The following is a 25,050-nucleotide window of genomic DNA, read 5'->3' as shown; positions in this document are numbered from 1 at the left end:
TCCATGAGGCCATGGCGGTCCCTGTCTCCCTTGTAGGAAAGAACTTTTTAAGTCAGTCCTGATGATGGCAATATACCTTAAAAAGCGCTGAAACGTGTTGACACCCATGGCGAGCACGGCTGGACTAGATCACCCACCAATTTATGTTTTTTAACTTGTGGGTGAGGCATCAATTATACAGTTAAACCCGAGCGGTGGTGTAACCCTACTCATAATTTTAATACTCACAATTTCTTGTAACATACATTTCAGATCACAAATACTTGAAGTCCCTCATTCTGAGCATAGCAAGTAGCAGTCACAACAGATGCTTACCAGTGCCGGATGGCGACCCTATGATGAAACACACCAAACTAGGATGGTGGAGTTTTATTGGCCCATCAGGAACTACTATCTCAGACAAATTCAATGTGGTCCTCTATCCATAAAAAGCAACATTGGGTCCGGATTTACTTTTCTTTGGTAAATAGTTTAACTTGAGGAGGATGCCCATCTGTCACTCCTTTTGTGGAAGTTCTTCTCTCTGTCCATGCAGTGCCTTACATTTAACATGAGCGCTTTAGATTTGAACAACACACTTGCTGCAGTTAGACCAAACTAACCTTGTGGGTTTTTTTTTTCAAAAAAACATCCTTTGCCATCTTTCCTATTTTTTAAAACATAGGGGCATATTTACAAGCCCCTAGCGCCTCCCTGAGCCACATTAGTGTAATTTTTTTACACTAATACGGCGTTAATGAGGCATTTTTGCTGCGCCACATTATGCCTGCGTCAGGCACAATGTATGCAAGGGGGGCGTTCCCGTGCTAGGAGGCCCGCAAAAATGACGCTGTGAAATTTACAACATTTTACTGTGCCATTTTTGCCATCATTTATAATGCCTGCTCTAAGCAGGCTTTAAAATAACACACCCATAATAACCTATGGGACTCCTTGCACTTTGCTGCACTAGTGTCAAAAATTTTGATGCTAAGGCAGCAAAGTGCCACAATAGCGTAAAAAAATCTGACTCTATTGTCTTAACGTAAATACGGTGCACCCATGGTGTCTTTAGGTGGTGCAGGTGTGATGCAGGAAAACTGGTGCATCAGTGCTGATGCGCCAGTTTCTTGTAAATATGCCCCATAGTATCATGCCAAAATAGCCTTTTTAGGAAGGATCCTAAATAATCTTTGCTTTACATATTAATTCGAATGCAACAAAACTATCTGAGGAAGACCTTTTTGATGTGAAATGTACATCTTAGTTATCCGTTTGAAATGTTCCAAAATGTGCAGCTTTTTTAAGTTTAAATTTTTTCCACCTTTCTCAGATGGTTATTGACAGAATGGAATTTTTCCAAACCGGGAAGGGACATCCATCCTTTCAAGCGTGAGTGAGTGGTGTAACATTAGCCCCCTGCGGTGCGGGAGCGCCAGGCGCCACCATCAGCACAGTACACTGACTGTATCTGGCCTGACAGTTCCTGACTGAGTCTGATGAAGGGGGGGGGGGGGGTGGCTCCATGTACTTTGCAGAGAGACCCCCTCAAGTTTCGTTAGACCAATGGTGTGAGTAGGAAGCAGTTGTCCCCGCCAATAGTGCCAAAAATGTACAAACATTCCTCCTCCCCCATTCTACCCTGACAGCAATGTCATTAGTGAACTGAGAGGCAAGTCACTTATCACATACACCCAATGTGGCCGAGAGTCTTATTCCAGAAAGAGCAACAGTAATGCTATAAAACCCAACACAAAAGGATTTTGCGCAGTGCACATCCTGAACTCACTTATTTGAAGGTGCGCACATATGTGATCATGAAGAGAAAATAGGCTCCATAAACTTAAATATTTGTCTAGGATTACACAATTTGCGAGCAGGGAAGGCCGGATTGATCACAGGGTTTATTGTCTGAGTATGTTTTTCTCTGTCCTGTTTTACATCAAAGGATAATGTTTTGCATGGCAGGCAGAAGCCACATAAAAGCCCATCTTTTTTTGGACTTGAAGGCCCAAAAAGACCTCCTCAGATGAGCCAGAGGTAAGCATCTGGCCCGAGCTTTCAGTGACTCAGCCACCCCATTTCCAGACTGTTTAATCCACCGAGTTGTGGGTTTCTTTACATCTCCAAACACAGGTTCTTTAATTGTGTTTGTGAATCTTGTGCCTGGTCCAGGGTGGGAGTGAAGGCCCCGTTATGTCTGGTGGAGTGGAGATGTCAGTGGACACAATCACATTCACTGTAAGGCTCTTCCTCCCTTTCAAGGTCGTCATGAGTGAGCAGAAGATGAAACTAGCAAGGATCATGGGGAAGACACCATGACGGGGTCACCTGGTGGGGACCAAGGATGAAAAAACAACCAAACATGGTTACAAAGAGAAAGATTAGAATTAGAACACAAGTGTGAGATGCAAATGGAGTAAAAGAAAGGAGGGGAAAGGAATGCAGACAAGGAAAGAAAGGGACATGGCTGAGCATTGGAAGAAAGGAGGGTGTGAGAATGCAAACAAGGAAACATAGAAGACAAAAAGAAAGCAGAGGAAAAAAAGTTGTAGGGAACAGAAGAAAATGGAGAAAAAAACGGAGAGGAGAGAAAGGAAAGAAGAATGGAGGAAGAACACATTCCTAAGGGACACATTTCCATTCCGCCTTCCTTGAAAGGGCCTGGACCACAAACTTCGCTCACCCAGTGACAGGCAGATAGTACGAAGGAAGACGTATGTTTCTGCCTGTTCCTTTGGCCTCGTCGCCAACCACATGGACGTTAAGAATTGGTTTGTGAAAGACACTGTGCAGGTAGGGTGACCCCTGACCAAGCGTCCCACGTTTGCTGGGACAGTCCTGATTTCTTTTTTTACCTCTCGGCTTTGCAAATTGCAGAACATGTAGCAAATGCCCCATTTTTCAGAGAATGTTGAGACAGACTATTTTGCATGCTTTCCAGTGCAGGGATGACCGTCAGACTCTCGCAGCAAGCGCTTTGAGTTAACACAGGTGGATTTAATTTCACTTAATTCTGCGTAGCTGCCACATTTCCCAGGTTTGTGCATCTTTTTTTTGAGAATTCTGGGACTTGTGGTATTGTTTTAGCCCAGTACATTACAAGGACAGCAAGTCCCAGAATTCTAAATAAGAAAGTCCAAAGGGCTGGCTCAACTAATCACAGACGGACCTGAGAAACGTGGCATCTATGATGCCTGGTTATCTGTGCTTTCTGTGCTGCTGAACCCTGTCGTTCGACTCATTCTGTGGCGCTAAGTGTTGGCAGAATTGTAGTCCTGCTTCTATGTTGCCCGAAAATCCCGGGTTTTTATTTTCCAGAATCTCGTCACCCTATGTGCAGGTGTACAGGTGCTCCTGTTTGCACAGGGCGGGGAGTGGACGGGAGTGTGGGCGTGGCCTCCAACGTGTTTGTGTCACCCCAGATGTTTCTTTCCTTTTTATGATACCGCTTTCTAAACTTCTCTTATCAATTTATAATCAAAGAGTGTTGTACTCTATTAGCGCCACCTTGTGGATCGCTGTGGAAATGTTGCTAACTATACTAAACTGTTTCTGCCATGGTGCCAGAATGGTATACTGAGGCGCTGATCATTTTATGATAGTTTCGGAAATTTATAACGCATGCCACAAAGGACCCGACGTTCCAGGCACGTATTTTTTTAAGTCACGGTCTCTTTTGAAGTGCTGACAGGAAGAGACGTCAGCGCCACTGCTGACAACGTGCAGAGGCTGGGGTGCGAGGTCACCCCAGCAGATCGCAGCAGCGGTCAGTAAGCATGCTTAAGGTGGATGCACGGAGGTGTGCAATGCACGAGACACAATGCACGTGCTGCTGTGAAATGCACAGAGCACCCGTGCACTGGAAACAGAAATGCACTGCACCCTCAAACATTCACACGCTGCCCCTGTTGCTCACCCTTGCAGGTTCATTTTATGTCTCCCTTTGTCACTTTTTCCCGCCTTTCTTTTCCGCCTTGTTTCTCCCTTTTGTGTTTTTTTTTCTCTCCACAGCGCGGGGTCTAAGTCTGATGAGGAAAATAAGTGCTGCTCCCCAAACATGATCACTGGTGGGCCCTACCTGCAATCACCGGCTCAAATTAAGCACTGGCGTGCATGCAGTTCATGTCATTTGTCTGCTATGGGTCATGTGGAGGTGGGGACATATTGGAAACAATCAGCTGAGAATACAAGAGCTGCACGTTAAATACCCCAGGCAGTGCTGGGATTGCACAAATGGCAGCAGAACCCAGAATGCTGAGGCCGGACAAGCTGCAGTGCAATATATAATGCATGGCTAAGGGTCGACGTGTACAACTCATTGCTTGATGATGCAGCTGCTTCGCAGTCAAATGCATAATTCATACCTGAGAGTTTTACTGAGAAGCTTTTGTAAACCGCAGATTGCAGGGAAAAAAGACAGAAACTGCAGGAAAATGCACTCCAGAGGGCCACAAATACGACACATGCAGTAACATGGAAAACTGATGAACTACGAAATCAGAATACAAGGAAAGACAAGTATGTCCTCACCTTGGATAGAGAAACCGTAGAGGGACGAAGAATTCAATCCAACTGTTACAGAAAGGGCACGAAAATATGAAATGCATGAGTGCAAATGCAGTTTTTCGCTGGTGAAATTGGAGACGTGTGGTTTTATAAAGAGGTTGGGCAAAAGAAATGTTGTTAATATGAGAAATAATGCAACCGAGGCATACTGTTAAGACACAAAGGGATGAGGTAGGGTCAGGTTCAGTTTTTTTTTACCCACAGAGATAGGGACACCTGAGCAGCCCTCGGTGTAGACCAAAGAGCCCCCACGGGCAGGTAGAACCATCAGCCCTCAACCTCCCCAAGAGTCCATCTGTGATAATACCCAGCAGGAAGATTAATCAAGAGACATACAAGACACAATTGATACATAGACACAGAAAATAAATTGACCCAGATTAAAAATGATAAGAGAAGCTGTGCATGCCTGGGTTATATTCAAGAAAAAGAGTCATGCAAAGTTAAGTTGGGGATGAGTCTCGCTATTGACACCAAAGCAGAAGCGAACGTCTTTCCATCTCCCACATTGCAGTAAAAACCAGGAACAGCCTCTTCACGTGTCTCCTGACTGTCACCTCTCATCCGGCATTTCGTACAGCCCTTAAGACCTGGCTATTGGAATGAGCTGCTAAGACCTTCAAGCTTCTGGATACCTTTGAGAATGATTAGTTGTGCTTTACAAATCCTGTTTGATTTATTTGGTTGACTGAGAATGAGTGATGAGGATACACCTAAGTTTTGCAGACTGATAGTGAATGAGATCAAGGTTGATTAGCGGGATCCAAAGCCATCTAAGAACTGTACTGGGAGTGATGGAAAAACTGCATCCTGGCCCCATCAAGCATGAATGGGTCAAGGAGCCTTATGGGCTAGTAATGCAAATGCCCTTTCTATGGGGCCATCAGATGGCCTGTTGTCTTAACCCACATGGGCTACTGGCCCCGATGGATGGACCAGTGTGGCATTGGAATGTTTCTAGGAGGTAGACCACAGTGTTCCTCGCACTTATAGGAAATTCTGTTTTCCTGGAGAAAGTCCACTTTGATGCAACGGGAAGAAAGGATGATGGAAGAGTCCTGGTGATGCGCAATCCAGCAGACAAGTGCACTGCAGAAGGTGGGCTAATAATGCTGAAACCTCGAGCAATCAACTCTAGCATATTAGCCAACAGAGCAGACATAACATAAACACCAGAAAGGAGCTAATAACAGAGAAACTGCTGCCAACTAAAGAATGTGAACTAATAATGGAGAAAAGCAGCAAATTGCAGAATGAGAGCCAATACTGCAGAAAAGCCAGAAACTGCAGAATGTGGGATAATAATGCGAAAACCACAGAGGGCCAATCATTCAGAAGCAGCAACAACTGCCCAAAGTGGGGAGATGCAACAACAACATGCAAAATGTGGACCAATGTGACCGAAACCAATGTCAACTGCAGAGAATGGGCCTCCAATGTGCAAACAGACTTAACTACAGAATGTAGGTTAATAATGCAGAAATAGTAGTAAAGTTCAAAATATTTGCTGCGTGGTGATTCTGGGATTTAGTATTGTGGTGATTTTTTGTTTTTCTGTGCTTTTCTTTTTCAAAACAGCTGCACACAGTAGCTCAGTTTCCACATATTTCATTTTAAAAAGTTTTTACCAAGCCATGGCGTTTTACCCAGTTAGAAGGGAACTTATATCTTTCTGCACAGATGTCCCTGCTGGGTATGACTCCTGCACATCCTGTGGCCTTTGTGTACCTAGAAGTTGCCCTACTGACGGACCCATTACAAGTCAGATGGTAATTGGAGGTGGAGATACCAAGGCGGGAATACACATTCTGGCTGGGACCTCCACAGCACTTACCGGCCATAATGAGTTTCTAGGCCTGGAATCAAGAAAGAGGTGTGGTACCCAGATGTAACTGGTCCAATTCTGCATGCTTTCATCTAGTCCACACCCATTCAATGCACATTTAATACACATTTTTGTCTTGCTTTTAGCAAGAGGAAATGTTTGCAGAAATCATTTCTATCACTGGATGTGGTTTTGCACCCGGTAAACCTTGCACTGAAGCAGGATAACATTCACTCCCAGAGATATCCTCTGACACTTCACATAGAGAAGACTGTAAAGGTAAAGACTGACATATGGTATTTTCATCCTGGATTTCAGCTGAGTGCTGGTAGGATTTTTTTTAATGTTCCAGTAAAACACGAAACAGCTTCAGAAATACGTGACAACAAGTCCAAGATTCTTGAAGAATTTGCAAACAGATTGGTGAACAATTTGCTTAATGGTGTGCAGAGTTGGAAATGTTTCCTTCTGTAAATTACGGATCTTGTACTTTTTCAGTCTTTACCAAGTTTACAGTTTAGCAACTGACCATAAAGTCAACGTCCATTTTATGTTATCTAAGTTCTTTATTCATAGAGCTGGAACTCCCACTCCAGTTCCATGCTCCAATCACCATCTTGTTTCCTTCCTCACTACCAATGGGAGGAGGAATTCCCCTTCCCGACAGCAGAAATTGGGTCGCTGTTGGTCAAAACTGGACCCTGTCAACTTGGAAAATACCCTTTTAAATTTTATAGCTGAATTAAAGGGTGAAATATCAAAAATCATTCCAATCTAATGCCTGCATCAAGTGTTCACTGGACAGGCTTATTCCTCTTAAGACTCATAAAAAGGGCCGAAGGGAGGGCCTGGCCCCTGGTTCAATAGTCATCTGTTAGAGCTCAAGAAAGAAAGCAAAAGGATGGAAATTAAGTGAAGGAAAACATATGGTGTAAAAAGTAAAATAAATGACAAGAATGCAATAAAAAGATATCACATGCTCCACATATTATGCCACCCAGATTGATTGTGCCTCAAATTCAGCAAAAGAGCTATTCAAAGAAGTCCACTTCTGCCGTAATGTGCACCTTACCCCCTCCATCTGAACCTCGTTTTAATAAGCTATCCAAGTGCTTTATTGATACAGTTGATAACATCTATGCTATTTTGCAGATAAAACAGAACATTAAAAGACCTCTGAGCAGTCTCACTTTGGCAGTGCATCGAATGATGCCTTACCGGCCTTCCCTCCTGCTAGGATGGAAGATGTAGAAAGGTTGATGAAGACAGTTAAATCAAGTTCCCCTTTGGACCCAGCCCCTCTTTCTGAACTTATACAAGCGGAAAATGTAATCTACCCTTCTTTGGTAGATATACTTAACTTATCACTTCAGAGTGGTGGGGTGCCACCTTCCTGGAAGCACGCTGTAGTGAGACATTGGACTCCGCATTAGGTGAAAGTTACAAGCCAATATCCCTGTTGCCGGGTATCAGTAAAGTGTTTGGAAAAAACATGTTGTACTTCATTTTACTCAAACAAGCTTTCATCCAGGATGTGGTATGGAGACAGCACTCCTAGTCGTTATGGAAGAATTGAGAAAAGTTCTAGATCAAGGTGGGTCAGCTGGGGTGCTGTTATACATCAGTGCAGCCTTCAGTGCCAAAACTCATCCAGTTTTGATACAAAGGCTGGAACAGGCAGGAGTGGTTGGCCCAGCTTTAAAATGGCTTGCCTCTTTTTTAGACTGTGGGATCTTCTAGGTGTGTGAGGTCTCATTTCATCCTGAATCTCATCCTCTAAAGTGTGGAGTACCTCAGCGTTCCTCACTGAGCCCTCCTCCATTCAATGTGTATGTCCGTCCAGTGGTTGAGATAGTGCACTCACATGGTTTCTCATTAGCATCATATGCAAATGACACTCAGTTTTGTTATCTCTGTTACTTCTGATACGGTTGTAGACTTTGGTCGGCATAATTCTTGTTTGAATGAGGTCGCAGAATGGATGGTATCCAGTTGTCTAGAGCTTAATGGAGACAGAACTGAGGTGGTAGTGGTTGGAATTGATCCTAATCGTTGGTCCATGCCGCACTTGCCAGATCTACTAGGTGACCATCCCACCCCCAAATCTGCTGTACAAAGCTTGGGTTTGTGGATTGATATCACGCTTACTTGGGAGATACAGGCAAGGATGCTATCTGCCAGATGGTTTAGTCTGCTGAGGATACTTAGAAAAACATTAGAATTTGTACCTCTGTCCGCATGAAGACTGGTGGTGCAAGCAATGGTCCTGTCACGTTTAGACTGCGGTAACTCTCTCTACCTTGTAGGTCCCCAGTCTGTTTTGTGAAGACTTCAAGTGATGCAAAACGCTACAGCGTGTGTCTTGCTGAAACTACAGAAACATAACTCTGTTTCTGCAGCACCGGCCTCTTTACACTGGCCCTATGCATAGCTCATCGAGTCCTACATAGGAAGGGCCCAAGGCCACTACAATATCTGGTCCATCCATCCTTTCCCAAGAGAACATTGTGTTCATCTTCTCTAATTCTACCGACAATTCCTAAGGTCAACAAATGAAGAAGTGGTGGGAGATCTCTTGAGTACCTGGTTCCTAAATTAAGGAATTTGTTGCCTATCGAGCTAAGGAAGACTAAGGATGAATTAAGCTTTAGGAAGCAGTTGAAGACTTTACTGTTTATTTAGCTCTGTTATGCTCTGTTATGTTATGCTCTGTGATTTTTTAGCGCTGGGAGGCCCTCGGGGTAGCCATGCACTTAAGAAATGTCAAGAATAGAACAGAATTCCCAACATTTTAAAACATGGACAAATTAAGACTTTGAGAATGTTGATTTACCTGAAAAACGTAGGCACGTGAGTCGGGGACACCGGACGCTCCGGTACATTCAGTGGTGGTGAAAAAATGATGGCATTTTTCAGCTCCCTTATCAGTTTCCATTGCACCATAGCACGCTGCACTATGGAGACACAGACTAGAACGTCAACATCACATTGTTTGTCACGAGCACAGGCCGTTTCTTTAACACTTGTTAGGAAAGGGTCAGAATATGCTTGTTTGGCGTTTGTTTCCAGAATGTGAGGAGAGCCGTTGCTTCTGCTGTAGGAGCGTGCGGACTGGTTGGCCACGCCCTCGAGGGTGCCAATGTTTTGACGCACTCCTTTCTATGCAGACGATGGCATGCAGATATGCCAGGCATGCGGCACTTCGATGGCTGATAAGGGCTCTTCAAAAACAAAACAAAAAAATGTGCTCTTTATTATGGCACCGGAGGAGGGGGCAAGTTGAGTCTTGCAGTGCTGGTTGAGTTTACTTCTTTGGTGCCTGTAAAAAAGGGTAGCCACACTGACAAATAATTTAGGAGAAATAGCTGTGTTTGTGTAAAACATGAACCCATTCACCAGTTTTCAAACTTTCAGATCGCAGATGAATCTTTAATAGTTCAAATGTTCCAGTAGTCTAAAGTTGTCTCATATCAAGCATGAATGCCAAGACCTGTTTTTAGATCTGACTTGACAGCTGTCACCTGACCATATGTGATTAAAAAAGAGAGCTTTCAGGCGTATTACAGATAGAGAACGTGGCTCCACCCAGATGTAGGTTCCGCTGAGTACAAGTTTTGATGTGGTAAAACCTGTGTGCTTCCACAAGACGAGTGCTAACCCTCACAGATTTGATCATTTGTTCATCAAACTGCTTGAGCAAGACTCTTTATCAAGCAATGCTATTGTGTTTTACCTTAGGGTCACTCAAATGCCACGGTGAATGCTATTGAACAATTTCTACATAATTGAGGTGTTTGTTTTTTCTGATTGCCGTGTGTGAAATGCAGCAGGGCTTGGCTGGTTAAGGTTACAAGCCAAAGAACATAGCTATAAGCTAGATCTGTTTGATGTGAAATGTTACGATAAAGTCAGTGACTTACTTACTGTGAAAAGGATATGTTAAAGTCAATAGGCATTTAACAGTGGATCGGCATTACTCTGTTTTAAAACCTACAGCTAAGTATTTTGTTGGATGGAATCTCACAGATTAGCGTAGTTAGCGTGGATTCGGGTGCTGCTTACTCAAACTGACAGAGTGTGTGGATACAAGATTTTCACTCTGATAATCCTTACTGGGCCCTCTCAGGAGAACTAGGCCCTGATTTAGAGTTTGGCAGATGGGGTTACTCCTTCACAAACGTGACAGATATCCCATCTGCTGAATTACGATTCCCATAGGATATAATGGGCTCGTAATAAGGCGGGCGGGATATACGTCACGTTTGTGACAGAGTATCCCCATCCATCAAACTCTAAATGAGGCCCCTAGCATTTTTGCTTCGCCAACTGTAATGTTGTTTACATTTCTAATTTTTTGAAAGTATGCCTGATGCTTGACATGATGGAAACGATACACTCAGTAAGTAGGCCTAAGATTTGTTAAAGCCAATAGACATTTAAATGGAGTGGGCAGTAAATTCTAGTCCTACGGTAGAGTTTGTGGAGTTTTGCTGACTCTGCAGTCCGCCGGGAGTGTGGAGTTCTGGAAAAACTTCACCAAGCGCCATGTGGTTGAGTTTTTCTTGCGTACAGCTCGCCAATGTTAAATTGGTGAGCGCAAGTGAGAACATCTAGCTCTAGAAAGAGTCCAGGCACAATTTCTCAATGCGGGCAGTCACAACTGGTCGCTATCATTCACTCTGAGAAAAGCTTCAGCTCGAGTAGAAAATGCAGTAAGAATCAGCGTCCTGTGGTGTGTCATGTGGTGCAATCTGTATTTTAGAGCACAGAACAAGCTCTTGGTGCAAAAAATCAGCCCAAGCAGTGCAATGTGCTGACATTCCGCCACTCGGGGGAACTCTGCGGAATCTCGCTGAGTTTTTATGGAACTCCAAGGAATTCCATGGAGTAAAACTCCACTAGTTCTGCCCACCCCTAGCCTTTAATGGTGGCTGGTTATCATGTGGTGTTACACACTGTAGACAGGTATTTTGTTCCATAAAATCTCACAGATTACCATAGTAGCTTGTGTGTGAGTTCATTATGTTTTCCTTAGTGTATGAATGCAAAATTAATCAGTGGGTGGATGAATGAATGCATGAGTGCTAAGATAAATGACAGCAGTTATGATGACGTATTGAATCTAAAACCATCATTGATTGAGGGGGCACTTTCATTTAAGAGTCAGACCGATTGGCATTGTCAAGGAATGTTGTTTTGCCAAAGGTGTAGCAGGGGTACCACAGGCCTTAGGAACAAATCCCAAGACTTTGATTATATAATGAAAGATACCCCTAACTGGAGTACTGTTGTTTCCTCATACCTGTACCCCCACCCTCCTGAACCACCAAATGTGATATACAACCTGGCTCCAAACTACATAGCTGACTTGTAATCTCAAGAACACATCCTTACTCTCTCACAGATTTACATATCAACCATTCAGAAGTTACTTTAAATATCCCATGTGTGTCTAACATAGCATAAAAGATGTTTGCAAACTTAACAGCTACACTGCAGGGCTATGCAAATATAGGGACTGCCATATATAGATGTGTGCATCATAGTGTGATATGTGCAAACAGGGAGACTGGTGCTCAACAGTGGGGTGAGCTTCCTTCAACTTAAGGAGACTCTTGTGGCCTGACCTGCATCACATCAGCCAACCCACATGTGCCCATATCGGAGTTCATTAAAATGGCTGCAAAACCACTGACTGCAGCCAGCAGAACTTTCTGCAGTCTCTTCAGGATAATTTTCAGACCCCCAGTCATTGGCAGCTTCTGCAGCAGACACTAGCCTATGCTAACATCCTTGTCAGACTCCTAGGCCCAAATTTACAAGTAGGCTGTGTCGCCGGTGTGTGACTTTCAGTGGCGCACCGGCGGCGCAGGCTGCACACCCATATCAACGAGGCTACGCAAAGCATCCCTGCGTGGCTTTTCATGGCCTTGTAGACATGGAGCAAGGCAACGCAGCGTAAGTTACTGCGTTGCCTTACTTTGCGCCATGGAGGCGTTTCCATGGGTGTTTCAAATCCATGGATTTTGATGCATTTCCAGATTTACAAGATGTTTTAAGCCTGGGAATGCGTCAAAAGCCTACGCCATCCCAGGAGTGGCTAAGAGTGACGCAACGGTGAGAAATATCTTTATTTCTCCCCATGTTTTCCTCGTTCTACGTGTGCTGCATTCTGTACACATATGTATGTGTGTACCACACATAGAAAGAGAAAAAAGTCTGCCCAGGATTGTTTTTGTGTAAAAAGGTGCCCCTTCCTGCACAAAAACAATCCTGAATGCAACAAGAGACCCTTGTACCATGCTGCAAGGGTGCCTGCGTTGGGGGTAGGCTGCTGAAACAGTGCCTGTGCAGAGGGAAAGGACAGGAAAATGCAGTGTGCCATAAAGATGGCGCATTCCTCCCCTTTACCTTTTGCGCAGGGCAGCTCAGCAAGGTGACGTGCTGCGCCACCCTGCGCCAAATCCCTGTACCAGTGTCTGCTGGCATCTTGGAGACCCCCCTGCTCACATCAGTCTCTGCTTAGACTTTTTTAGACCCCCCCAGTCTCTGTCTGAATTTCTTTCACACCTCAGCCATCTCCCTGCATCTCTTCAGCAGCCATTGCAACCCCCCCAGCCTCTGTTTGCACATCTTTCAGACTCCATTATCTACTATGGTGGCAACACATTCAGACCTCCAGCGTCTGTTGGCATCTCTTACAGACTCCAGCTCTCTGACGGGAGCCATCTCTCACCACTTCCCCATCCCTCCACTTCTAATAACATTTGTTTCAGGCTCCCAAGCTGGAACAGCACCCATCACCCCAAACACACCACATCTGCCTTCCCTCGGTCTCTGCTGGCATCTTTTATAGTTCCAGTATCTTGCATCTTCCAAGACCCCAGGCTCTGATGGCATCTTCAAGGCTACTAGTAACTGATGGCATCTCTTCAAGCCTCTGGTGGTATCTCCCTGACAATCCATCTTCTCCAGTATCTGGTTTAGACCTCCCAGTCTCTGGTGGCATCTTCCAGACTGCCAGTTTCTGATGCCATCTCTTTCAGACCCCCAGCCTCCCTCCAGCCTCCAGTATATTTTTAAAGCCCCAAGTCTCTTCTGGCATCTCTTTGGGACTCCATTTTCTTCCAATGTCCCTTTCAGGCTTCAGTTTCCGCTGACATCTTCCAGACTCCCAATAACTGATGGCATCACTTTGGGACTCCACTCCGTTCCAGTTACACTTTCGGACCCGCAGTCTTTGATGGCATCCCTTTGAGACTCCGCTCTCTACCAGTGTCTCTCTCAAACCACCAGTCTCTGATGGCAGCTTCCAAACTTCCAGTGTCTGATGGCATTTCTTTGAGACTCCACTCTGTTCTAGTATCAATTGCAGACCCACAGTCTCTGCTAGCATCTATTTGAGACTCCACTTTCTTTCAGGGTCTCTTTCAGGCTCACAGCCTCTGCTGGTATCTTCCTGACTACCAGCCTCTGATGGCATCACTTCCAGCCTCTGGTGGCACCTCCCTGAGAACCCGCTCTCTTCCAGTGTCTCTTTCAGGCTCCCGGTCTCTATTGCCATCTTCCATTGTCCCAGTGTCTGCTACCATGTCTTTGGGACTCCACTCTCTTCCAGACTCCCTGTCTCTGACGGCAGCCCTCCGGTACTCCAATCTCTCCAAGTTTCTCTCCCAGACCCCTGTCTCTGGTTGCATCACTTTGGAGCTCCACTCTCTTCCAGTTTCTCTCCTAGATCCCCAGTCTCCGATGGCATCTCTTTGGGTCTTCACTCCTTTCCATACTCCCAATCTCTGATGGCATCTCTTTGATGCTCCACTCGCTTCCACTGTCTCTTCCAGACCCCAGTCTCTGACGGCATCTGGTTGAGGTTCTTCCAGTGTCTCTTCCAGACTCCGGGTCTCTGATGGCATCCCTTTGGGACATCACTCTCTTCCAGTTTCTCTTCCAGACCCCCAGTGTCTGATGGCATCTCCTTGGGGCTCCACTCTCTTCCAGTGTCTCTTCCAGACCCCCTGTCTCTGATGGCATCTCTTTGGGGCTCCACTCCCTTCCATACCCCCAATCTCTGATGGCATCTCTTTGGGGATCCACTCTCTTCCAGTGTCTCTTCCAGACCTCAGTCATTGATGGCATCTCCTTGGGGCTCCACTCTCTTCCAGTGCCTCTTCCAGACTCCCTGTCTCTGATGGCATCTCTTTTGGACTCCACTCTCTTCCAGTTTCTATTCCAGACCCCAAGTTTCTGATGGCATCTCTTTGAGAATCCACTGTCTTCCAGTGTCTCTTTCAAGCCCCCAATCTCTGATGGCATCTATTTGGGACTCTACTCTTCTAGAATCTCTCTCAGATACCCGGTTTCTGATTGAACCTCTTTTAGTCCTCCAGCCTCCCTGAGAATCCACTATCTTCAGGTTTCTCTTTCAGATCCCCAGTTTCTGTTGGAATGTCTTTGAGACTGCAGTCTCTACCAGTGTTTCTTCCAGCCCCCAGACTCTAATGGCATCTCTTTGAGACTCCAATCTCTTCCAGTGTCTCTTTCAGACTTACAGTCTCTGCTAACATCTTTCAGACTCCAAGTCTCTGCTGGTATTTTCCTGGCTACCAGTCTCTAATGGCATCGCTTCCAGCCTCTGGTGGCACCTCCCTGAGAATCCGCTCTCTTCCAGGGCCTCTTTCAGATTCACAGTCTCTGTTGACATCTTCCACTGTCCCAGTTTCTGATGGCATCTCTTTCAGACTAAATTCTCTTCCAGCATCAATTTTAGCTCCCCAATCTCTGATGGCATCCTCCAGAGCCCCAGTGCCTGCTGCCATGTCTTTGGGACTCCACTCTCTTCCAGTTTCTCTTCCAGACCCCCAGTCTCTGATGGCATCTCTTTAAGAATACACTGTCTTCCAGTGTCTCTTCAAACCCCCAATCTCTGATGCCATCTATGTGGGGCTCCACTCTCTTCCAGTTTATCTCCCAGAGTCCTGTCTCTGATTGTATCTCTTTGGGACTCCACTCTCCTCCAGTGTCTCTTCAACCCCCCAATCTCTGATGGCATCTCTTTTAGACCTACAGCCTCCCTGAGAATCCACTGTCTCCACGTTTTTCTTGCAGGTCCCCAGTTTCTGATGGGATGTCTTTGAGACTCCAGTCCCTTCCACTGTCTCTTCCAGATCCCCAGTCTCTAATGGCATCTCCTTGAGACTCAAATCTCTTCCAGTGTCTCTTTCAGACCCACAGTCTCTTCTAACATTTTCCATACCCCCAGTCTCTGATGGCAACTCTCTGGGACCCCAGTCTCTTTCAGACCCTCAGTCTCAGATGGCATCTTCTTACCCTCCAGTCTCTGATGGCAACTCTCTGGAACCCCAGTCTCTTTCAGACCCTCAGTCTCAGATGGCATCTCCCAGCCCCCCAGTCTCTGATGACAACTCTCTGGGACCCCAGTCTCTTTCAGACCCTCAGTCTCAGATGGCATCTTCCAGACCCCCAGTCTCTGATGGCAACTCTCTGGAACCCCAGTCTCTTCCAGACCCTCAGTCTCAGATGGCATCTTCCAGACCCCCAGTCTGATGGCAACTCTCTGGAACCCCAGTCTCTTCCAGACCCTCAGTCTCAGATGGCATCTTCCAGACCCCCAGTCTAATGGCAACTCTTTGGGACTCCACTCTCGTTTTTCATCTTATAAAAACTGAGCGCGGAGTTTGCATCCCCTCTTCGCCCATGCTCCTGTAAGCCCTTCTGTCTTTTAATTCTCCTGTTCCCTGGATTGAGAGGGCGGGAGGGATGGAGGGAGGGAAGCCAGCGGTGGTACCGCCGCTGGGCGTGTGCGTATTATACTTGGACAGCGCAGACACACGAATAAAAAAAAAGAAAGCTCTGCTCTCCGGATCTAATGAGGTGGGGATTGAAGGGCAGTGGAAGGAGTCAGCCTTTCCTGTAGCGCCTCTCGGATCCAGGAGAGCAGCGGCGCCCCCCTCACGCGGTCCCCTCCCCGGTTTGGAATTATTACCGCCCCTCTATGGGTCCCATAATGTTCGCTTAGTTGGGTATCCCACCTCGGAATCTCGCCTCGTTCTGTGACATCAGAGTACGTCCTGGACCCCCACAGTCTGCGCTTTCGCACTTGGATAGCCCTCTAGGCGCTTCATTCACGTCTCTTGTGTGTCCAGCGGTACGGTACGTTGTTGACTGTACCAGTCTCAGTTCAAACACTGCGGGCCCCTCTGACTGCCTCCTTCCTCGCCAGGGACCCGGACGCATTCCGCGCGCCACGCCGAGCCTGACCGCTTTTACGCGCGCCTGAACTTTCTGCCAAGTCATCCCCCGCCCACCCTTCAAGGTGAGCAGGGCGGAGAGGAGGGGGAGAGCCGGGAGAAGGTGAGGGCAAGGGCTGGATGCCTCTTCCCGGAGCGCACCTGGACGGGGGCACCTTGGAGCCGGAGGTGAGAACGCGCGCTTGCGTGTGTCTCTGTGTGTGCCAAACAGTGCAACGTGCGTTTTTACGCGAGCATCTGTCTGTAAGGCTATGTCCAAATCTGCATGTAATGTTATGTGGTATGGTAAAAGTGATTAATACAAGAGTTGTGTTCAGCCTGCGTCCAAATCATCCAATTGTGACAGATGAGCTCTCTGAGCGAAGATAGAAATAAAATGACGTGCCCAGGATCACAGATATTGATCAAGAGAGGAAGCCATGATTAGCATCGAGGTATCCTTGTTCCTCTGTGGGCACTTTTACCAGAAGAAGGCCACACCTCTCCCGTATGTGCTGTGCGTCTAATGTGAGGTGTGCATGCCCTCTTTATGAAGCTGGCCTCTGTAGCATCAATATATACCCTTAGTACATATTCACGCCAGAGAGGCACTCGATGCCTCTCACTAGCAGGATTCTCCCTGAAAGGACCTCTCGCCCTCCCCAAAAGGAGTCCCGCTTTGATGAGAATCCCACAGGACGGGGCTGCCTGTCTCAAGGAAGGTGTGAGATTCACGTGCGGGTGAACGAGAGATGTTGTGACACGGCGCGTGCACGCACATAACACTTCCTTGCAGTTCAAATCTGCCTAGATCAGCTATAGCACGGAGAGGCCGGTCCTTACAAGCAGAGCGCTGTACTTTCTAAAAAATTGTATCAACACCATGGACTCTGTCTTGGAAAGCTTTTTGGTGTTTTGCTGCCAAACGAAGGGGGAGTCCCTCGACATTTTGGGGGACACTCATCTACCCTCATGCAAGTATGTTCTGTTCTCCATTCCATTAGATCAGATCGCTGCCTGTGTTTAAACCTCCCACACGAGCGATCACCTCTACTCCTAGTGAGCGACAGCAGGGGTGTCCAGCATAGGTCCAGGAGGGCGGGGCCCGTGCCAGATTTCCAGATTGCTCATTGACTTTGTAAATAAGCAACTTCCATTTAGATTTATTTTTTTCATGCCAACATGTGTAATAGCTTGAAAAGGTGGCATAGATCCGGTTCTCCCGGATCTACAGTGGACACCCACGCTGAGCAATAAAATGATGCTCACCCACCTCGGCCTCAATTTACTCCTCGGTTAATTTCTGGCCCACTAGTTCCACAATCCTTGGTGTAGTCCCTAAGCAGCACAAACTCGCTCTAGGGTTTCACAGAGCCGTAATCCTCCAATGCAAGTATTCGGAAACAGGTAAGGTCCCTTTCCTGCCCTGGTGTCTGAGATACTGACTCTTGTGAGGCTGCTGTTCTTGCAGGGTAATTCATGGACCAGTGATGCATTGGTTCCTGCATCCTGTGGCATCAGTGGGCCGGGTCCTATTGAACCCGTCTTGGGTTTTTCCTAGGGGCTGCCAGTTAGTTTTAGCCTGGATGTCACACCCACTTTAATTTTCAGGTAATGCCTTGGCTGTTTTTCTTAGGGGTGCACAACATTCACATAATTTGCTTTTGCGTAATTACATGACATTTCAGAAAAATTATGCATAATTGGTGAAATGCAAATATGTAATTTTGCGCAAAAAAAAAGAAAAAAACATAATTGTCGTGAACTGCCCATGTTTGCATTGCTCTTGTGCTAACATTCTGACATGAACGGTGGTCTGATGACGCAATGTGGCATAATGATGAAATTTGGGGATTTCATGTAACACGTATAACGCAAAATTCTTGACATTTTTCCCAGGTCTAGTCTTTCCATGCCAGAATTGTGTCACGCCCAAAACAGTGGGCACAAGAGAGGCATTGGTCTTCTAATTACAATGCGAAGATTTCTCAACAGGCAGAATATCCGAAAGGCTGGAAGGGTTGGGCAGAGTGGGTTGCTTTTCAGACACAAACCTAACAGTCGCCAGGCTCGCACCTGCTCGGCTAGCGTTTCCGAGCTGCTTGGTCAACAAACCTCAACATTTTGAAAAGGCAGACCAAATTCGGGGTGCAAAGGGCAGTGCCCCTTGAGACAGCACCGCTGAGGCGCGTGCCTTAGAGGGGGACAAGTGCCATATGCATGTTGGCTTTAGACCAAAGTTCAGAAAATATGTTCCCAGCTCTACCCTCCTTGCTGACAGGTGTTAAATGCTTTAATTTACAGAAAAGAATTGAACTATTTTGTGGGAGCGCTCACTGACTCCCTGCAATTACCGTGCTTAGAACTGACCCTGAAACTCACTGTACAATGAGGTAGAGAAGAGATGTGATTTTAAAACGTGTTATTTTTCTTGGTTACTATAAAAAAAGATCCCTAAAGGTTAGAAAAATCTATCCTACATTACCCCATTGGTTTTGACATATTTTTAAATAAAATAGTTGACAGAAATAAAAGTGCTCTGAAGGTACCTTCCTACCCCCAACCCCCCCACCCCCCCCCCACCCACCCACACACACACCGCAACCCCCCTACCGGCCCCCACAGTCGACTATTCGCTAAACAGCCTGACCACTAACAGGGGTGCAGTTACGTTCTACCAGTAACTCGCAGTTATAAGCAAACTGAATTGCATTTCGGTAATTTTCTAAAATCGTCCAAGTTCTGGACACTCAGTACTTTGCATATGGTATTTTCAAAAGCTGAGCTGGCCCCGATAAGGCTCTAATTTCTCTAAGACTTTAACTTTACGCGATCTCTGCCACAGGCGCTCAGTCTGCTGAGCTACCTCGCTGACCCGGAGTCCCCCAGTGTAACCCGCACCGGTAGATGCCGCTTTCCTAGGTGTGCAGAATGCCAGTGATGTGAGGATGCCGTGAACGGATACGGGTCCCCCTATGCAGGTCCCCCCCATGTCGGTGTAATTTTGGAGAGGAGAGACTCCCCTCCCCGCCTTTCTAATGGCCTAGTGTCCAGAATAACCTCCTCGTGCTCGCTCTGCGGCTCACTGGACCACTGACCAGGCCAGGGCAAGGGCCATATGTACCAACACATTTTCCCATAGACGTAGAATAGGTAAAACCCTTTGATACACCTGGCCCTTTGCTCACGATAGTCGCAAAATTACTGAAATTTGCATCACGCAGAAACTCGCAAAATTACTCAACATTTTGCATTGTGGAATTTTATGTTTTTTTCGTCCTTGGGAATTTATGAAAATTGCTTGTCGGGAGACATTTTTACTTCACACTTCTCTGTCACTATCTTACTTGACTTTTTCGCACATATATGCCTCCATATGAAAACAGAGGATCCGGCATACCAAATTTCGTGCTAAAAGCATCATTTCACGACAATGGCGTTAACATATCTCAATATCTCTCATGGGGGTCTGCCTGCACCAACAGTAACCTGGGCATTTCCCAGTGCTGCACGGGGGCCTCAGCCTGGCGCCAGGCAGCTTTGGCTCTGCGTCGTTTGACGCAGTCACGCCATGAAAGGATGCTTGCTTTCTAATTTGCCCAGTCGCAGGGCCTGCTTGGTCAGCTCACCCGGTTGGGCACTGAGGAGATAGCCGAACAATCCTTGTGGACACCGGATCTGAGGTCACCAACACGCCATGTTTCCAGTTCAGGACATTTCTGCTTCAGATCAGAGTCATCAGCCGGTTTATCCCATTTTATACAATCAAAGGAAATGAAGAGGCGCGCGACTCCCGGAACACATTGGCACAGGGTGAGAGGTGCCAACCGTGTCTGCAGATCACCGATATGGCAGGTGCCAAATTCTCTCTCAGCCTTGTCCCTGTCCTCCTAGCAGATTTCCTGACGTTTAGACGTTTCAGGATATATTTGCGTGGCTATAAGGCAGTGCTGAACACCACGTGCCTGGCCTTGGCATGCCTGCTATGGGGCATATTTACAAGAAAGTGGCGAATGGGTCCTGATCTCCACTTTTCTTGCCTCGCTCCTGCCCCACCTAACAACACCATGGTTGGACGTATTTACAATACGGCGCCCCATGACAGTCGTTAGTGCAATAGCGTCAACATTTTTGGCGCTATTGTGGCGCTTTGCTGCATTAGAGTCAAAAATTTTGATGCAAGTGCAGCAAAGCATAGGGAGTCCCACTGATTACAATGCGTGCATCATTTTTACACCTGTTCTGAGCAGGCGCTAAAAATGACGGGAAAAATGTCGGAGTGAAATGTAAGTTTTACTGCACCATTTTTTCGGGCCTCCCTGCGTCAGAACGCCCCCCCTTGCATACATTACGCCTGGCACAGGCATAAATTGGCACACAGGTTTACAAAGTGGCACATTACAATCATTGCGTTGCTTTATAAATATGTCTGGGGAAGGCCTCGTTAACGCCACCTTAGCATAGAAATATGACGCTATCGAGGTGCAAGGTGGCGCTAGGGGCTTGTGAACATGCCCCTGTTTTACCACGATTACGACAACACATTCCTTTACGCACGCGTATTTGTTCCACATAGACCCTCATTACCAATAGCACTTAATTCTCATGTAGCCGTCCTTTGCAGTTCCTGACATCATCGGAATTGTGAGCACCAGCGTAACACCACAGATCTGTTTACTTCACCCAAAAAGAAACCAACATCTCCTGTTGAAAGTTAAATGAGGAACTTCTTAGGGACCAGACCTGGAATAACCAACAGCTCCTGTAGTTCCTCATTGCTTGGTTAACCTACACTGTCCGACTCAAGACCTGGTATCGGTAATTCCAGCGATAGGGAAAAACGAGCCAACTTCCCATATCAATCGAAATGATGGCAGAAGTCCAAAAATAATTGTAAAACTATTCTTCCCAGTCTACCAGAAGTGGCTGAAATGTGCTCCAATCTACTTGTTTTGGGGATACATATGATGAAGGAGACATGCAACCAGGCTCTGATATTTTATGCAATTCATTCATCAAAGAAGCCTCCTAGTGGCTTGATATCTTGTGTGACCTGCTCAGCCAGATAACAGCACAGTGCATTCTGGGACTTGTAGCTTTGCGTTCATCAACATTTGCTCTGATGTCCACTGCCGCACCCAAGGTATAGAGACATACTGACACATCTGACAATGACACATCCCTTTAAACCCTGTGCTTGCAAGACTACACGTGAAGGAAAGCACAACTCCTCTTACGTCATATGTTCAACACTGTACTCAAAGCTCACCTCAAACTCCGCCAGCTCAACTGGACTCAGAGCACAACTCCTCTTACTCCTTGTGTTCAACACGGTACTCGAAGCACACCTCCTCAAACTCCACCAGATCAACACTAGACTCAGAGCACAACTTTTATTACTACATCTGTTCAACACTGTACTCGAAGCACACCTCCTCCAAGTCTGCCAGTTCCTCACTGTACTCAGAGCACAACTCCTGTAACTCCATCTGTTCAACACTGTACTCAAAGCACACCTCCTCACACTCCAATGGCTCAACACTGGACTCAGAACACAACTCCTATTACTCCACGTGTTCAACACGGTACTCAAAGCACACCTCCTCAAACTCACCCAGCTCAACACTGGACTCAAAGCACACCTCCTCACACTCCACTGGCTCAACACTGGACTCAGAGCACAACTCCTATTACTACATCTGTTCAACACTGTACTCAAAGCTCACCTCAAACTCTGCTGGCTCAACACTGGACTCAAAGCACACCTCCTCAAACTCACTCAGCTCAACACTGTACTCAGAGCACAACTCCTGTAACTCCATCTGTTCAACACTGTATTCAAAGCACACCTCCTCACACTCCACTGGCTCAACACTGGACTCAGAACACAACTCCTATTACTCCACGTGTTCAACACGGTACTCAAAGCACACCTCCTCAAACTCACCCAGCTCAACACTGGACTCAAAGCACACCTCCTCACACTCCACTGGCTCAACACTGGACTCAGAGCACAACTCCTATTACTACATCTGTTCAACACTGTACTCAAAGCTCACCTCAAACTCTGCTGGCTCAACACTGGACTCAAAGCACACCTCCTCAAACTCACTCAGCTCAACACTGTACTCAGAGCACAACTCCTGTAACTCCATCTGTTCAACACTGTACTCAAAGCTCACCTCAAACTCCGCCAGCTCAACACTGGACTCAGAGCACAACTCCTCTTACTCCTTGTGTTCAACACGGTACTCGAAGCACACCTCCTCAAACTCCACCAGATCAACACTGGACTCAGAGCACAACTCTTATTACTACATCTGTTCAACACTGTACTCGAAGCACACCTCCTCCAAGTCTGCCAGCTCCTCACTGTACTCAGAGCACAACTCCTGTAACTCCATCTGTTCAACACTGTATTCAAAGCACACCTCCTCCCACTCTGCTGGCTCAACACTGTACTTAGAGCACAAGTCCTATTACTCCATGTGTTCAACACTGTACTCGAAGCAAACCTCCTCAAACTCCACAGGCTCAACACTGTACTCAGAGCACGACTCCTGTTACTCCATGTGTTCAACACTGTACTCGAAGTAAACCTCCTCAAACTCCACAGGCTCAACACTGTACTCAGAGCACGACTCCTGTTACTCCATGTGTTCAGAACTGTATTCGAAGCACACCTCCTCACACTCTGCTGGCTCAACACTGTACGTAGAACACAAGTCCTATTACTCCATGTGTTCAACACTGTACTTGAAGCAAACCTCCTCAAACTCCACAGGCTCAACACTGTACTCAGAGCACGACTCCTATTACTCCATGTGTTCAACACTGTACTCGAAGCACACCTCCTCAAAGTCCGGTGGCTCAACACTAGACACAGAGCACAACTCACAGAACACAACTCCTATTACTCCATGTGTTCAATACTGTACTCGAAGTACAACTCCTCAAACTTGTTCACTTTAACGTTGGACTCAGAGCATAACTCCTCTTACTCCATATGTTCAACACTGTACTTCAAGTACACATCCTCCTACCCCATGTGTTCCACTCATCACTCAAAGCACATCTCCTACTGCATGTGTTCCACTCATCACTCAAAGCACATCTCCTCCTACTCCATGTGTTCCACTCATCACTCAAAGCACATCTCCAACTGCATGTGTTCCACTCATCACTCAAAGCACGTGTTCCACTCATCACTCAAAGCACATCTCCTACTGCATGTGTTCCACACATCACTCAAAGCACATCTCCACCTACTCCTTGTGTTCCACACATCACTCACAACACATCTCCTCCTACTCCATCTGTTCCACACATCATTCAAAGCACATCACCTACTCCATGTGTTCCACACATCACTCAAAGCACATCTCCTACTCCATGTGTTGCACACAGCACTCAAAGCACATCTCCACCTATTCCATGTGTTGCACACAGCACTCAAAGCACATCTCCACCTCCATGTGTTCCACACATCACTCAAAGCACATCACCTACTCCATGCGTTCCACACATCACTCAAAGCACATCTCCTACTCCATGCGTTCCACACAGCACTCAAAGCACATCTCCACCTACTCCATGTGTTGCACACAGCACTCAAAGCACATCTCCACCTCCATGTGTTCCACACATCACTCAAAGCACATCTCCACCTCCATGTGTTCCACACATCACTCAAAGCACATCTCCTACTCCATGTGTTCCACACAGCACTCAAAGCACATCTCCTCCTACTCCATGTGTTCCACACATCACTCAAAGCATATCTCCACCTACTCCACGTGTTGCACACAGCACTCAAAGCACATCTCCACCTCCGTGTGTTCCACACATCACTCAAAGCACATCTCCTATTCCATGTGTTCCACACAGCACTCAAAGCACATCTCCTCCTACTCCATGTGTTCCACACATCACTCAAAGCAGATCTCCACCTACTCCACGTGTTGCACACAGCACTCAAAGCACATCTCCACCTCCGTGTGTTCCACACATCACTCAAAGCACATCACCTACTCCATGTGTTCCACTCATCACTCAAAGCACATCTCCTACTCCGTGTGGCACTCTAAGCACATCTCCACCTACATGTGTTGCACACAGCACTCAAAGCACATCTCCACCTACTCCATGTGTACCACACATCACTCAAAGCACATCTCCTACTCCATGTGTTGCACACAGCACTCAAAGCACGTCTCCACCTACTCCGTGTGTTCCACACAGCACTCAAAGCACATCTCCTCCTACTCCATGTGTTCTACACATGATCAAAGCACGTCACCTACTCCATGTGTTCCACACATCACTCAAAGCACATCTCCTACTCCATGTGTTGCACACAGCACTCAAAGCACATCTCCTCCTACTCCATGTGTTCCACTCATCACTCAAAGCACATCTCCTTCCACTCCA

General features: G+C 46.6%; 1 protein-coding gene across 9 annotated transcripts in view; it reads left to right on the top strand.

Annotated features, from left to right (window-relative positions):
• The window catches only part of TNS1 (tensin 1), a 1,530,885-nt gene that overhangs the window by 940,138 nt on the left and 565,697 nt on the right, over positions 1 to 25,050 (top strand). The window contains exon 1 of one of the 9 annotated variants that reach the window (XM_069227071.1): positions 16,268 to 16,809. The exons of the other annotated variants lie outside the window; for them this stretch is intronic. Within the exon in view, the coding sequence (XP_069083172.1) occupies positions 16,762 to 16,809 (48 nt within the window). The 5' untranslated portion in view covers positions 16,268 to 16,761. Of the gene's footprint in view, positions 1 to 16,267; positions 16,810 to 25,050 lie in introns of those variants that run through there. 9 annotated transcript variants of the gene reach the window in all.

Source organism: Pleurodeles waltl, chromosome 3_2, assembly GCF_031143425.1.
Source record: "Pleurodeles waltl isolate 20211129_DDA chromosome 3_2, aPleWal1.hap1.20221129, whole genome shotgun sequence".
In the NCBI taxonomy this organism is placed as follows: Eukaryota; Metazoa; Chordata; class Amphibia; order Caudata; family Salamandridae; genus Pleurodeles; species Pleurodeles waltl.
This window is presented reverse-complemented; position numbering and strand designations above follow the sequence as displayed.